Source organism: Castanea sativa, chromosome 2 (genome assembly GCF_040712315.1).
Source record: "Castanea sativa cultivar Marrone di Chiusa Pesio chromosome 2, ASM4071231v1".
Lineage (NCBI taxonomy): Eukaryota > Viridiplantae > Streptophyta > Magnoliopsida > Fagales > Fagaceae > Castanea > Castanea sativa.
Genome location: NC_134014.1, coordinates 6844478 through 6859207, shown reverse-complemented (window position 1 = coordinate 6859207; position 14730 = coordinate 6844478). Strand labels below are relative to the sequence as shown.

The window sequence follows — 14730 nt, the reverse complement described above, 5'->3', positions numbered from 1 at the left end:
TATACTAAAAAGAGATGTGATTCTAGAACAACTCACACAACTATTGACAAGTTGTCAATGATATGTAAACGAGTACTAATAAAAACTTATTCATACCCGACCCGCGTTTGGGTAAGTAAAAAACGTGTTATCATCTTAACGAATCCAACAGTAAAATGACATGCATTATTATTGCAGGAGAGAGAGGAGACATTATTGCACAATTACTTTTTTTTTTTTTACTTTTTTTTTTTTTTTTTTGGGTTCAAAGCAAAAGAGAGAGACCCAGTCTGGTCATCCACTTGTTGTGTAAAATCAAACGTGGCAGGCGAATACGCGTGGATAAAACGAAGGTGGGTACGAAGCTTTCCCTTTCTATTTTTTTCCTATCTACCTCGCTCATACCCAACCCATCGTCCACTTTTTTCTCATTTTCTCTCCTTTATATAAAGCCCCCTCTCACCTACAATCACCCATAGCTAAAAACACACCCATTTTCAGCAGAGCAGAAAAACACACCAACCAAAAAAAAAAAAAATTTTCTTCTTCCACTAGTAAAAAGCTCATAGAAATTTTCAATTCTTGTTTTTGTAAATCTTCTTCACTATTTTCTGCTCTTTTTTGTAACCTATAGAGATTATTTTGAAGCTATGGGGACGGAGATCTTGCGGCCGCAGGATTGTTTGATTGAACGTATTAGAGTTCCACAGCCGGCGGTTTTTTATCGCCGGAGAAACTATGGAAACCCTAACTTTAACTATCCTAACACTAGATCTAGCCGAAAACCGGCGGTCCGGCAGGAGAAGCCGGAGAAGAAGAGGTATGTCACCACGATGGAGCCGTCGGTCTCGAAGAGGTCGTCGAGCTCTGCAGACGATCTGAGAGTGGCGAAGACCGGTCCGGCGATGGACAAGGTGACGATTTTGAGAAGAGGCGAGTCGTTGGACTCGAAGATCAAGAGCGAGTCGAAGAAGGAAGGTGGTGGTGGTGGTGACGGTTTGGTCGTGACGTCAACGGAGAGGCTAGGCCCGGCGCCGGAGATGGTGCCGAAGCAGATCCGGATTGTGGATCCTAGATCTCCGTCGCCCCCTACTCCGCCTCCTCCGATGATGAGAAAGTGCGACATGTACGCCGGATCGGCGTTCGCGATGTCTCCGGCGCCGAGCTCACTTCCGCTACCGTCGTTCTCGAAGAAAAAACAAGTAGTTTCCGGCATCGTCGTCGACGACTCGGCCACCAGAGACCTGAGGCGTTTGCTTCGTCTCGATTTGTGAGATCCATTTCCAAAAGCAAGTTCAACACAGAAAGAAAAAAAAACCGGGTTTTCGTCTTAAACCCGTTTTCAAAAATTAGATCCAGGTCTGAACCGACCCGGATCCGAATCAGTTTCACCTTCTCTCTCTATCTCTAGAACCGTCTCTTTGGTTTTCGTCTCTGTTAAGTAAATCTCGAGCTTCAAGGTCAGAACTGTCCGTGATTTTTTTAAACGGAGGGTAGATCTGGAAATCGGGAAAATTATGGTGGCGAAGAAAAAATTATTACTTAGATTATGGGTGGTTTACTTTATTTGTACTATCTTGGGGTTGATTATGGGTAATTTAGGGTTGTTTATCTGGGAATATGTAATTGAAGGAGAGGGGTTGATTTGTAATTTGGGAAAAATAGTTTGGGGTTTGTTCTGCTCTGTTGTGAATTTGTGAGAGGGCTTTTTGTGTACCCTATTGTACTGTAAAGTAAGATAAAAACATTAGGGGAAAAATTTGGGAAGGGTTTTAATTTTTAATTTTTTGGGTTTAATTTGTTTTAGGTGTTGTTAGTTCAGTTGTGTACCTTTTTTTTCTTCTTCTTTGTTATGTTGTAGCTTGTAAGTAAAGGGAGGTTGTTTATGTATTCCATTTTTAATAATAGAAGATCTTTTAGTAAATGGAGGAATCTGTTCTGTCCTTTTTTTTTTTTTTTTTTCCTTTTTTAAGTTCAATTTTCATGATAGCAAGACTCTTGGTGATGATGGTTTAACTTTGAAGCTAAGCCAAAAAGGACTTCAAATTTCAATACCAAATAGGTGATCACGTTGAAGATGTGATGATGAAAATTATGGTCGGTTTGTGACTTTGTGGTTTGTGGTTGTGGGCCTTGTGGGGTTGTTTACCGAAAAGAAAAAAAAGAAAAAGGAAAGTGCTTTGTGGGTTTTTTTTAATAATAAAAATTAAATAATTGCATTTTGGGGCCCAAGGGAATATGCTTGGCATTTTTTGTTTTCCAGATTTTTTTTTTTTTTGGGGGAAAAAAAAAGGTTCAATGATTTTATGTGATTGTGTGGTGAGAAGGGAACTAGGGTCCTTCACTGATTTCTTTCATCTAATTGTTGTCTCCACTATACCGTGTGGTGCCCTCCACACCTTATGGTACCAAATGACAGCTAGATTTTTTTCGTCCATATTGATGGCCACTGACCTAAAATGTGTACGTGTATTGATTTTCTTGGTCTAGACTTTATAGAGACATCCAAATTATTTCTGGTGCGGTCTTTATTTGATTTGATATATTTATGTGTATATATATATTCTTTTTTATAGGAGGAGCTGGGGGCTGGGGCCTGTGAGGGTTAAATATTATTTGATACAATAATTCTGATTCAAATGAATTTTAAATAATTGAAGCTGGAACAATTTGAGCAAATTACTTCTGATTAATAAAACTTTCTTCAACCAATTTAATAATGCTCAACTAGTTTTTTAGTTTTTGTTTAGGAAAAAAAAAAAAAAACCCACTTGATTTGTTATCTGAGTGTTTCTTCGAAATGGGGAAACATGTTGGGATGTTCATATGAACTCATCTATAGCCAATTTGAAAGATGGAAGTAGTGACAAATTTTCCACCAGATGTGTGGACAGACTTCAAACCCAGCTTATAGCTGCACTAGCTTTAAATCAGGTTCAAGGGTCGAAATTTTGTGATTTTGGGGCTTATTGATTCTTACATATGAAAAGACAGGAATTTGGATACAAACTTGGGTTACAAACTAACAATAAGAGCATGCCATATGTTCCTGTCATGTGTATTATTTAAGTTTGGTTTAGTAAGTAGACAAATGCCATCTTAGTATTGTTGATTGTTGCCAAAGATTACTATTAAATTTGTAGTTAAACTTTGTCCCACATGAAAAATTTATTGCAATATGTTTCCATAAGTTAAAGGCTATATAAGCTTCTCCAAAAATAGGGAAAAAAAAAGGTGTTAGGTTATCTATGATAAGATTTGACTTATCTCCAATATTTTTTTAATTGAACGTCATTAGTAGTTTTAAATATACAATAGTAAGTGGTAGTAGTTTTTAATCTTTATATTTTATTTAGTTTGTAGTTGATGTAACAATTTCTCATTAAAATAAAATAAAATAAAATATTCAAGTAAAAAAGTATTAGAAGTAAGTCAAATCCTATATAATATAGACCTAGTCTCATTCAAAGATTCTTAATGACAAATTAATCCTGATCTTTTATGGAAAGATTGTTAATTACTATTTTCTACAATTGCGTGTGTTATGTTATCTTTGAATGAATTTTTCTAGGAAGAGTTGAACAAAGTGTCTTGACTATTGAGCAAGATGTTAGGTTAGGTGAGATGGCCCTTTCAGGTGTGTTAGGAAGACTATTTTTTAGCTTGTTGAAAAGTCTAAATTAATTGGCCATAACCCGACGTGTACAAAAAATCCGAACCCGAGATTGGAGGGTTGAAAATTACCATTTGCAAACTTGAAAAGTCAAATTATTCGTTTGCTTGATTTAGTTTAATTTATTTTTAGAACAAAATATACTAATAAAAATCAGTAATAGGAAACTAACAACTCAGCTAAGTACATAATAATCAAAGGACTAAAAGTTTTGAGGCAAGATTTAAATTCACAGCTAAGCTAACAACAAAGATGCAAAATTTAAACAGGAGAGGACTCTCCCTTAAAAGTAAAGTAACTCATCAATTTTTCTGTAAGTCTATAAATACAATTTTAGATGTGAATGAAATGCATCAAACTAGAAGCAAAACAAGGGAAAAACACCTACTCAGTTTTTATGATAATAATAATAACTAGTCTCTTGGACATAGGTTTTTCTATTTTTTCGATAAAAGTTAATAATTTGCATTCATTATAATTTGAAATTACTATACTATAGGTAAGTTATGTAATCAACCTCCTCAAAAAAAAAAAAAAGTTATGTAATCAAATAAGGATAATGTCCTAATTTTTAGCAACATCCTCTGGTATTTATGTGAGTTGGGTATTTAGATGGGATAATGTCCTAATTTTTAGCAATATCCTCTAGAATCTATGTGAACCTTAGTTGTGTAATCAAATAGGGATAATGTCCTAAATTTTGGCAACTTCCTTTGGCATTTATGTGTAAGTTACACTTTAGTGAGAGTTAATTTGAATTCCAAATAAAAGTGCTAATTCATAAGAAGAAATACCTAAAATTTAGGAGCTTGTGGGTTTTATTTAACAAATTAATCAGATAGGGATAAAGTCCTAATTTTTAGCAACTTCCTCTAGTATCTATATGCAAGTTACGTTTCAGTGAGAAAGAAAAAAAAAAAAAAAGCATAAAATTTAACAAATTAATCAAATAGAGATAATGTCCTATTTTTTAGCAACTTTGAAGTTCATGGCTTGGAATCCACAACTTAGAAGCCAATTAAATGGTAGTATAAATAAAACACTTACTCAGTTGGACTCAATTTTTATTTTTTATTGTTTATTTTATTTATCTTTATTTTAGATCTAGCAAGAAAAACCCAACAGAAAAACAAAAAGCACCTTAAACAGATGAACACAGGAAATCAGTAGGCTGATTGATTGCGAATGAGCCCATGATGACCCATCACACTCTTGGTCTATATGGAAGACCAAAATAGGGCCTCTGACCCAAACTAAAACTTGTTGAAATACTTGAATACATGCAATGATTTTGAGTAAAAATAAACTGGTCAACATACCAGAAGTGGGCCATTTGTGCTTGGGCTTCCTACTGTTCTAAAAAATAAATATAACCATAATAAACCTTGTTAAAAACAATAAAGAAATATTAGCATATATATATATATATATATATATATATATATGCTAATAAACTATTTTAGCATATATATGCTAAAATATTAACTAAAAATAATAAAATATATGCTAATATTAGCATATATATTCTTATATGCTAACGAGTGTCCTAAGGACACTGGTTAATAATCTATTTTAAAAAAATTTTGATACCACTTTTATGAGAAATAAAAAAAGTTGTCAAAACATTAATTGCTTTTTTTTTTTCATAAAAACTTTCTTTAAATGAATTGTTAATCAATACACTAAGTGCATCGGTTAACATTTTTCATAAAGAAAATAGGCAGAGAGAGATTCTCTTACGTTATTGTATGGTCTGCTCTATAGCTTTCAAACCAACGGTATCACAATTCCCAATTCAATCAGGTATTATCCAAAACTGACCAGCAAAAACCCACTAAGAAATTCCTCTTCTTCACGAAAATATGTTTCTCAGAATGGTCGCTTAGGTTAGTGTTCATAAAGTGATTTCCAAAGTCACATGTAAATCTTTGCTGAAATGCACATCTTTTAATTTACTCCAAATGTTGCCAAACCTTGCTCATTTCACCTGGCTTGTAATACTCCACTGAGGAAACTAAAATTGGTGGCTCAAAAATTTTATAAACGAGCATAATGATACAAAAATTGAGGCATATATATGTAAAATTATTTCGTAGTAGTTCTCATGATGTGCATACGTAGAATACCTTTAAAGTTAAAAGAGAATTTTATAAGTTTGGGATTCGTCCAACTATGCTTTATATATGGTATTCGACCAACTATGCTTTATGGTTTTGCATACGTGTTATGCTGTTTTAAGTAAGAAGCAACTTATTTATAAAATGAATATAGCTGAACTGAGAATATTAAAATAAATAAGTGAAGATACTAGAAAATATAGGATTTGAAATGAAAAAATGGGAGGAGTTGCCTAAGATCATGGATAGAGGGAGACTTTGACCATGGGACAACTGCCCCCCCTATATATAGGTATAAGTTTTATCAATTTTATTCTATAAAATTATACTTTGTCCCCTTAATGATATTATTGATTCTTTTAAGAATGATACTATAGTTACAAATTTTTTTATAATATTTTTACAAATTACTGAAGCAGTAAATTCTTATTAGTTTGTATTTGGGTTTATCTGTAACTCTAGTATTTTCTTCATTTTAAAGGGCATAAAAAAAATTTATAAACCTAAAATCTAAAACAAAATATACAAGCCCAAAAAAATTAATCTAACAACAAAAATTACCAATAATAGCTTAAAAACAATTTAAAATTTTTTAAACAAAATAATTTTGTCTTTACCCAATAGATTATGCACACATAAAAATAAAAAAATAATTAAAAAAAACTCTTAGCAGTTAAGCAATAGAGCTAGAGTCTGGAGCAGCCGCACACAACTAATAGTAAAGCCACCTCTCATAACTTCAAGTTCTAGCTCCGCCCTTACTTAAGATGGTTTGATAATATTCAAAAGAGAGCAACTAACGAGCAACTAACGCATCAAGAAAGAATGACATGATTCAAGTTGAAGGAATGAAAATAAATAGAGGAAAACAAAAAATCACATTAATAGAAATAGTAAAAAAAATGACATGTTACTTAGGAGAGTAACAGAGAGTGTAATTTTAGATAGAATATAATGAAGAAAAATAATACATATGACTGATCTAATTAATTTGTTGAGGATTTATAACTAATCCCAAAATTTTGAAACTAAAGTTTTGTTTGTTTGTTATTGTTGTTGTTTATGTAGAAAGATGCATGAATACAACTAATTAAATCAAATTCATTCCACGACTCCCCAAGAACTGGACCATGAAACATTAAGGTTGGATTCTGCATACTGGTAGCTGAGCCTCGTTGCTAGTAGATATCAGTCTATTTTTTTCACGTTAGGCCGCCACGGCGGTTCAAAACTTCAAACTCTTCATCTTTTTTGACACTCGCACTCAGCCAATATACTATATATCATCTGACTCGCATGTTTAACATGAGGCTAATTCTAAAGAAAACAAACAATTAGCAGATTAATTAGGCACGACTTTGAATGAACAATTTTAGTTTTTAGGTGTACGTGATGAAGTTCTTCGAACACAGCACGAAGTTCATATTTCCTCTCTTATTTTTGTGAATACAAAAGTACAAAACACCCATTTCTTCTTATCCGATTTATGAGCACTTCAAACATCAAGCACATTATTTGACCAGGAAAACAATTAAAGAAATACAGCATTCTGTGAAGAGAACAAACTGTCCTCATCCAGTTGCACCTATTAGAGACTATTAAAATATTGTATTTAAAATTTTCAAGCAATCCTTGAAGTATAAATCCAAGCTTATAATTGATGTAAATATTAACATCAATCACTATTAAAAAAAGTCTTTAGATTAATATAATGTCATATATGTACTAATAAGCACGGCCAAGATATCAATATCTTTTAAATTTAATTTAATACATTTTTTGTTAGTTATAAACAAGATATTATAGGTTTTCCACACGATTCATCAAAGCATATGATTGTACTAAACTTTTGACTAGTTCAATTAAAAAAAAAGTTAAATGCTTTTGGGTCTTTTAGGATTTGTTACAACTCCAATAAGTGACTTTAAAAAAAAAAAAAAATAGCTACAATACTAACTTAACTGTTTGAATTATTACTTTCTTAGACTCTCACCAATTAAATTATAAGGCTTTTGACTCAATCAATCGTACTTTAAACCGTTTTTATATAAAAAAGGTTTTTTGTCAATTTGGTATAGTTCATTTGTATCTAAAAATTTTATAAAAAAAACTGTACATTTATAAGCAAATAAATAAAATAATAAAGATTTTATTATTTTTATATTAAGAAAAAACCCTTGCCGACCCAAGCTTTCTGGAGTATTAGTGTTTGGAAGTCCAGTAAAGCAATGGCATCCAACTCTTTTCAATATTACGTACAAGCAAGGCTCCCAATCTTGCTCTATAAATACCAAAAACTTAGTTGCTATACTTGCAAGCTAGCTCCATAACACAAAAATCAAACACACTTAGCTTAATCTCCAATAATATTATCCCACACCAAAAACTTCATTTCCCAAATGGGTGCCTCAAAGTCCAAGCAAACCACTCAGTCCTCTTCGTCGTCATCGTCTCAGACAACAATCAAAGACAAAACATTATCAGGGCTAGGAAACCTTATTAGGCTCCTCCCAACTGGTACAGTCTTCTTGTACCAATTCCTCAGCCCTGTCCTATCCAACAATGGTGACTGTACTACAACCATCTACAAGTACCTCACTGCCATTCTCATAGGTGTGTGCGGCTTTTCTTGCTTCTTTTCTTCGTTCACTGATAGTTACGTTGGAGATGATAAGAAAACTCATTATGGGGTTGCAACAACGACGGGTCTTTGGCCCTCGGCGGACTCTAAGAACGTGGACTTGTCAGTTTACAAGCTTCGGATTGGGGACTTTGTCCATGCCTTTTTTGCACTGATTGTGTTTGGGGTTCTTGTGCTTTTGGATCAGAAAACTGTGAATTGCTTCTATCCCTTGTCTGATTCCACTGAGGAGACTTTGTTCAAGGTGCTTCCTCCTGTTGTTGGTGCAATTTCTAGTGTGGTTTTCATGGTGTTCCCAAACAACCGCCATGGGATTGGTTACCCTTCAAGTACTGATACTTCACAGACCTCCAAGTCTACCTCCTCGTCCTCGACTAAAGTCTAAGAATTTAGCTGTGGATGAGTGCGTGTGTCGTTGCATTATATGCTTGTTTATTTATGTTTCCTTGTTTTAAAGGTTTGAAATATGTTAATTTGATGGTCCTTTTAGTCAATTGTTGTAACTTGTATTGTAATAATTTATTCTTTTGAACAATGTCTGTTCTGGTTGAATAACTTGAATCCGTGAAAGGGTTTTGAGTCTCAACAAGCAGGGTTGGGTATTTCCATTTATATATATCGAGTGCAATTCACTCTTATATACATACATACAATCAATGATTGATTGAGAAAGAAAAGGGATTCGCACACGTATGTGCTTCTCAAGAGAAGAAAGGGGTGGATGCTTGCCCATCCTTTTGAACATGTATCAAGTCTCTATGATACGTGAATATTTTTAATCCTTTATTTATTTTTTTATGATAGCATATATGCATGCAATATTGGTATTGATTTGCACGAAAAATTCTATGCTAACTTAAACCTTTTTTTTTCCTTCTTTGTTTTCTTTTTACATAGAAATTAGACAGGTTAATGAATGTTATGAAGCAATATTTAAAGTGTTTTTGTGTTGATTAAAAAAGCTTTGGTTTGAATTAGTGTTTTAATTTGATGATAATAAAAAGTAATCATTATAGAGTAGATTTTATAAAGTTCAAATCTAGTGTGTGTGTATATATATAATGTAATTAATCTCTATGATAAATCTTGTATACATGATTGACTTGGCATGTAAATTTGTTTTGGGCTGCGACGGTTAATTTCCTTATAGCCTAAAGAAAATTTTGGTTATGAATTGACCTATATATTTCTGATTCACCGTATGACATCATTGATATGTATGTAAGGATGAAGTAAAAGTTCCTATTTATAGAATTCAATGTTATTGTGACGCATTAAACTCTTTGATTAAAAGTCTATTATTACCTAATATAGAGGTTAATTAATTCGTTTGCTTTGCGTTTACGTTCCAAAAGTGAGAAAACTTAATTGCCTTGGGAGACTTAACTCAACTTGTAACAATCAACCACCCTATAGCTTGCCTAATTCTGCGGATGCCGATAAAGAGATTTATCTAATTAGTCATTAGCAATTGTACGTAATCAAAATAATTAATTCTTTACAGAATTCTCATGAATATTATAGATAAAGAGATTTCAACTAAAATTTTAGAGTAGTTTGAAAAAGCTATGTGGTGCGAGCGCCGATGGCATTTCAGTTCTTTGCCCGTCTCTCCAAGTTGGGTTTTTATAATTTGCACAACAAGGTTGAGTTTTAATTTTCTAATTATATGAATTCTAATTTTCGTATTAGAGTTTTAATGAGAGTATATATATATATATATATATATATATATAGTTGCGGTTATCCATTCTCAAGAAAAAAAAAATTGCGGTTATTATTGGAGTGTTTAACAAATAAATATTGGCTTTTGTATGTTCTTATTGAATTTAATCTCACAACTAATAGTAGTATTTATAAATGTAGGTGGGTTAAATGATCTTAATGGTGTTATGGTGCCTCATATCTGTAATTTGAGTCGCATACCCTTCCTCACTGTCTATGTATATATAAACAACACACACACGGGTTGGATTCAAGTTGTATCTGGTATAACTCTAAATAATATTACGTCACTCAATAACTTGTTATTGAATTTATATTTTAAAATTTTCACTGTCAGATTATATGTACTATATGTTTTTAACATACTTATCAATGTTCATGCCAATCAGTTGTTATTTACCATTTGATCCATAAACTCATATTTAATTTATTATTTTAAACTACAAAAACTTGATTAATTGATGACATGACTATTGATATTTAATTATCTTGAAATTTTGCGAGCATGGAGAATGCATGAAGATAATATAATTCAACGATAGATTTGTTAAAATTCACATTCAATTAAAAAAATATTAAGTTGTGTAACATTAGTTAAAGTCACACTCGGTGTAACTCTAAGTAATATTACATCACCCAATAATTTGTTATATATTGAATTCATATTTTAAAATTTTCACCGTCGAATTATATGTTCTATATGCATACCAATATTCATAACAATCAGTTGTTATTTACCATTCCATTCATAAATTCATTTTTAATTAATTATTTTAAATTACAAAAATTTGATTGATAGATGACATGACTATTGATATTTAATCATCTTAAATTTTGCAAGCATCGAAATGCACAAAAATAATATAATCTAACAATGAAATTATTAAAATTCACGGTCAATTAAAAAATATTGAGTAATATAACTTTAAGCAATTTTACATTATCCAATAACTTGTTATTGAATTCATATTTTAAAATTTTCACTATTGGATTATATGTACTATATGTTTTTAACATACTTATCAATGTTCATGCCAATTAGTTGTTATATACTATTTGATCCATAAACTCATCTTTAATTTATTATTTTAAATTGCAAAAACTTGATTAATTGATGATATGACTATTGATATTTAATTATCTTGAAAGTTTGTGAGCATGGAGAATGCATGAAGATAATATAGTCCAACGATGAATTTGTTAAAATTCACATTCAATTAAAAAATATTAAGTCGTGTAACATTAGTTAAAGTTACACCCGGTGTAACTCTAAGTAATATTATATCACCCAATAACTTGTTATATATTGAATTCATATTTTGAAATTTTCACCATCGAATTATATGTTCTATATGCATACCAATATTCATAACAATCAATTGTTATTTACCATTCAATTCATAAACTCATCTTTAATTAATTATTTTAAATTACAAAAACTTGATTGATTGATTGACACGATTATTGATATTTAATCATCTTAAATTTTGCAAGCATTGAAATGCACAAAGATAATATAATCCAATAATGGATTTGTTAAAATTCACGTTCAATTAAAAAATATTGAGTAATATAACTTTAAGCAATTTTACATTATCCAATAACTTGTTATTGAATTTATATTTTAAAAATTCTACATTTGGATTATATGCTCTATATGTTTTTAACATGCATACAAATATTCATGCTAATTAGTTGTTATTTACCATTCGATCTATAAACTTATCTTTAATTTATTATTTTAAACTACAAAAAATTGATTGATTGATGACATGACTATTTATATATAATCATCTTAAAATTTTGCAAGCATGGAGAATGCACAAAAATAATGTGATTTATTGATGGATTTGTTAAAATTCCCATTCGAGAATTACTTGCTTTTAATAACTCCATAACATGATGACATGACTATTGATATTTAATCATATTGAAATTTTGCAAGCATGGAGAATGTACGAAGATAATGTAATCCAACGATGGATTTGTTAAAATTCACATTCAATTAAAAAATATTAAGTCGTGTAACATTAGTTAAAGTTACACCCGGTGTAACTCTAAGAAATGTTACATCACCCCATAACTTGTTATATATTGAATTCATATTTTAAAATTTTCACTGTTGAATTATATGTTCTATATACATACCAATATTCATGACAATTAGTTGTTATTTACTATTCAATTCATAAACTCATCTTTAATTAATTATCTTAAATTACAAAGACTTGATTGATTGATGACATGACTATTGATATTTAATCATCTTAAAATTTTCAAGTATTGAAATGCACGAAGATAATATAATTCAACAATGAATTTGTTAAAATTCACATTCAATTAAAAAATATTGAGTGATATAATTTTAAGCAATTTTACACCATCCAATAACATGTTATTGAATTTATATTTTTAAAATTCTACATTTGGATTATATGCTATATATGTTCATAACATTCATACAGATATTCATGCAATTAGTTGTTATTTACCATTCAATCTATAGACTTATCTTTAATTTATTACTTTAAACTACAAAAAATTGATTGATTGATGACATAATTATTCATATTTAATTATCTTAAAATTTTGCAAGTATGGAAATGCACAAAAATAATGTAATTCAATAATGTAATTCATTTATACTTGTGGAGTGTAGGGGACAAGGGCGGCCGGAGTTCAAGTCTCTACGAGGGAGTTTCACACATATATACATTTAAATTAGGCTAGAGTAGAAATTCTATCTTGTATAAGAAAAAAAAAAGAAAAAAAGATGGATTTGTTAAAATTGACATTCAAGAATTACTTGCTTTTAATAACTCCATAACATGCTTCCACAATTATTCTCCAACTCAAATCCTCCTTCCCCTAACTGTTGAATTATAAATTAATAATAACAATAATAATATATTTTCCTCTTCCCCTCAGATCAGTCTAAAATAAATTGAAACCATTTTCAACGTTCCAAAAACGTGGAAGGTAGAAAGATAAAATGAGGAGAGAAAGAATTGAAAACAAGGGGGAAGTATGAGCGCAGGCAGGGTGTCAATAGTAGCCATTACTATGCACAATATCGATCCATCTCATATTTCAACCCTTTTGATAGTAGTTGCGTTTTGTTTTACACGGCATTGCGCTTTCAATATAAGGATAATAGATGCTATATAGAAAGTGTGCAGGGAGATCTAATATATTAGTCAACCACAAATGATGGAAAGAAAATTTGACTAAATTCAATAGCTTCATCGCCTCATCCCCAGCTAAAACGTCATATTATTATTATCTATGGCACATATAGGTTGGTTTATATATGTGTAGAGTTTGGGCTAGAGGTTGTCACAAAGCCAGCTCTTAAAGCAAATCTCGAAATTTTTTGTAATAGGGTCTCGGTTGACTAAGAGTTAGCAAGAGTTTATGTTTGAAATCTCGCACGACGACCAAGCTTGAGTTTGCACAACCGAGACCTCAAATTTCGCACAACCAAGACTAAACTTTGCACAACCGAGATTGACTTTCTTGTACAGTAACAGAAGCTTTAACCCAGCTTCATTACCACTTATTACATTACTAAATCAAAATCAAACAATTACAAATAATTTTTTTAGCCAACATTTAAGAATCCTGACAAACTCCCCATTGGTAATTTCTTGACAAAACACTCTAATTCAGACTCAAGTGCTATAGTGAAAGTTCAGAAACGCAGACCAAACTAACTTACACCTAGACTACAGAAATTAAGTCGATGCACTCAACAAACGTACCTGTGTTTTCTGAAAACATTAAACGAACACATTAAATACATGAGAGACAGACCGTGTAAAAAAAATATATTGATCAAGTATATTAATAGAACGTTACAAACCATACTTGACGATACACCAACAGCCATCAAATATCTACAATGACAAATCAAACATGAGATTGATCATACAAATATGTTAAGCATGTAAGACTTACTACGTACCAATTGACTGAATAATAACATGTCCTATAAACATGGTTACACACACTCAACTAGAGTCAAGCCATGGAACAAGTAACACAATGCATAGTAGTAGTGATAAACAAGTTAAGCTCAATGCATAAAACATTTGTGCTTCCCACTCGATAAAAGAATACAAAACTATCAAAACTATCAGACCAAACTAACTTACACCTAGACTAAAGAGATTAAGTCAGTTTAGCTTTGTCATTGTTGCTTTTTAAGAAATTGGGGAAAAAAAGGTTTTCAGTAGTTTTTGTTGATGCTTGGAATAGGATGTTAATGCCAAAAGCAACAAATTTTTCTGATCTTGAAAAATATTGCCCACCACATTGCATTTTTGTGAGTAACACCTCCATGATAGACCTGTGCCTAATTGGAAAGCACAAAATCCCAAGATCTGACTTATTGTTGTTTCCATCTGCAACTTGTTTGATTAACCATTTCAGTATGCTTCTCATATTTTCTGGCTCATAATGTCACGCATCTTTTGGAAATTTTTTGTAATAAGCAGATGTCTTATTGTCTTAAATTCCCTAGTGATTGCTTACTTGCTAGATGTGTAGGGAAAAAGATAAGGAAAACTCCAGTCGTGGTTGGAAATTGGACAGGC

General features: G+C 31.4%; 2 protein-coding genes across 2 annotated transcripts; both read left to right on the top strand.

Moving 5' to 3' along the window:
* Window positions 1–356: 356 nt before the first annotated feature.
* LOC142626307 (uncharacterized) lies at window positions 357–1903 on the top strand. Its single transcript, XM_075800124.1, has one exon. It carries the CDS (start codon window positions 630–632, stop codon window positions 1251–1253), a length of 624 nt encoding a protein of 207 aa, XP_075656239.1. The 5' UTR covers window positions 357–629; the 3' UTR covers window positions 1254–1903.
* A 6166-nt stretch (window positions 1904–8069) lies between these two features.
* LOC142625692 (protein DMP2-like) lies at window positions 8070–8999 on the top strand. The gene has a single exon (XM_075799376.1). It carries the CDS (start codon window positions 8169–8171, stop codon window positions 8793–8795), a length of 627 nt encoding a protein of 208 aa, XP_075655491.1. The 5' UTR covers window positions 8070–8168; the 3' UTR covers window positions 8796–8999.
* Window positions 9000–14730: the final 5731 nt, after the last annotated feature.

What these genes read in the sequence shown, in the direction of transcription:
- LOC142626307 (XM_075800124.1), top strand. Translation starts at nt 630, where the DNA reads ATGGGGACGGAGATCTTGCGGCCGCAGGATTGTTTGATTGAACGTATT.
- LOC142625692 (XM_075799376.1), top strand. Translation starts at nt 8,169, where the DNA reads ATGGGTGCCTCAAAGTCCAAGCAAACCACTCAGTCCTCTTCGTCGTCA.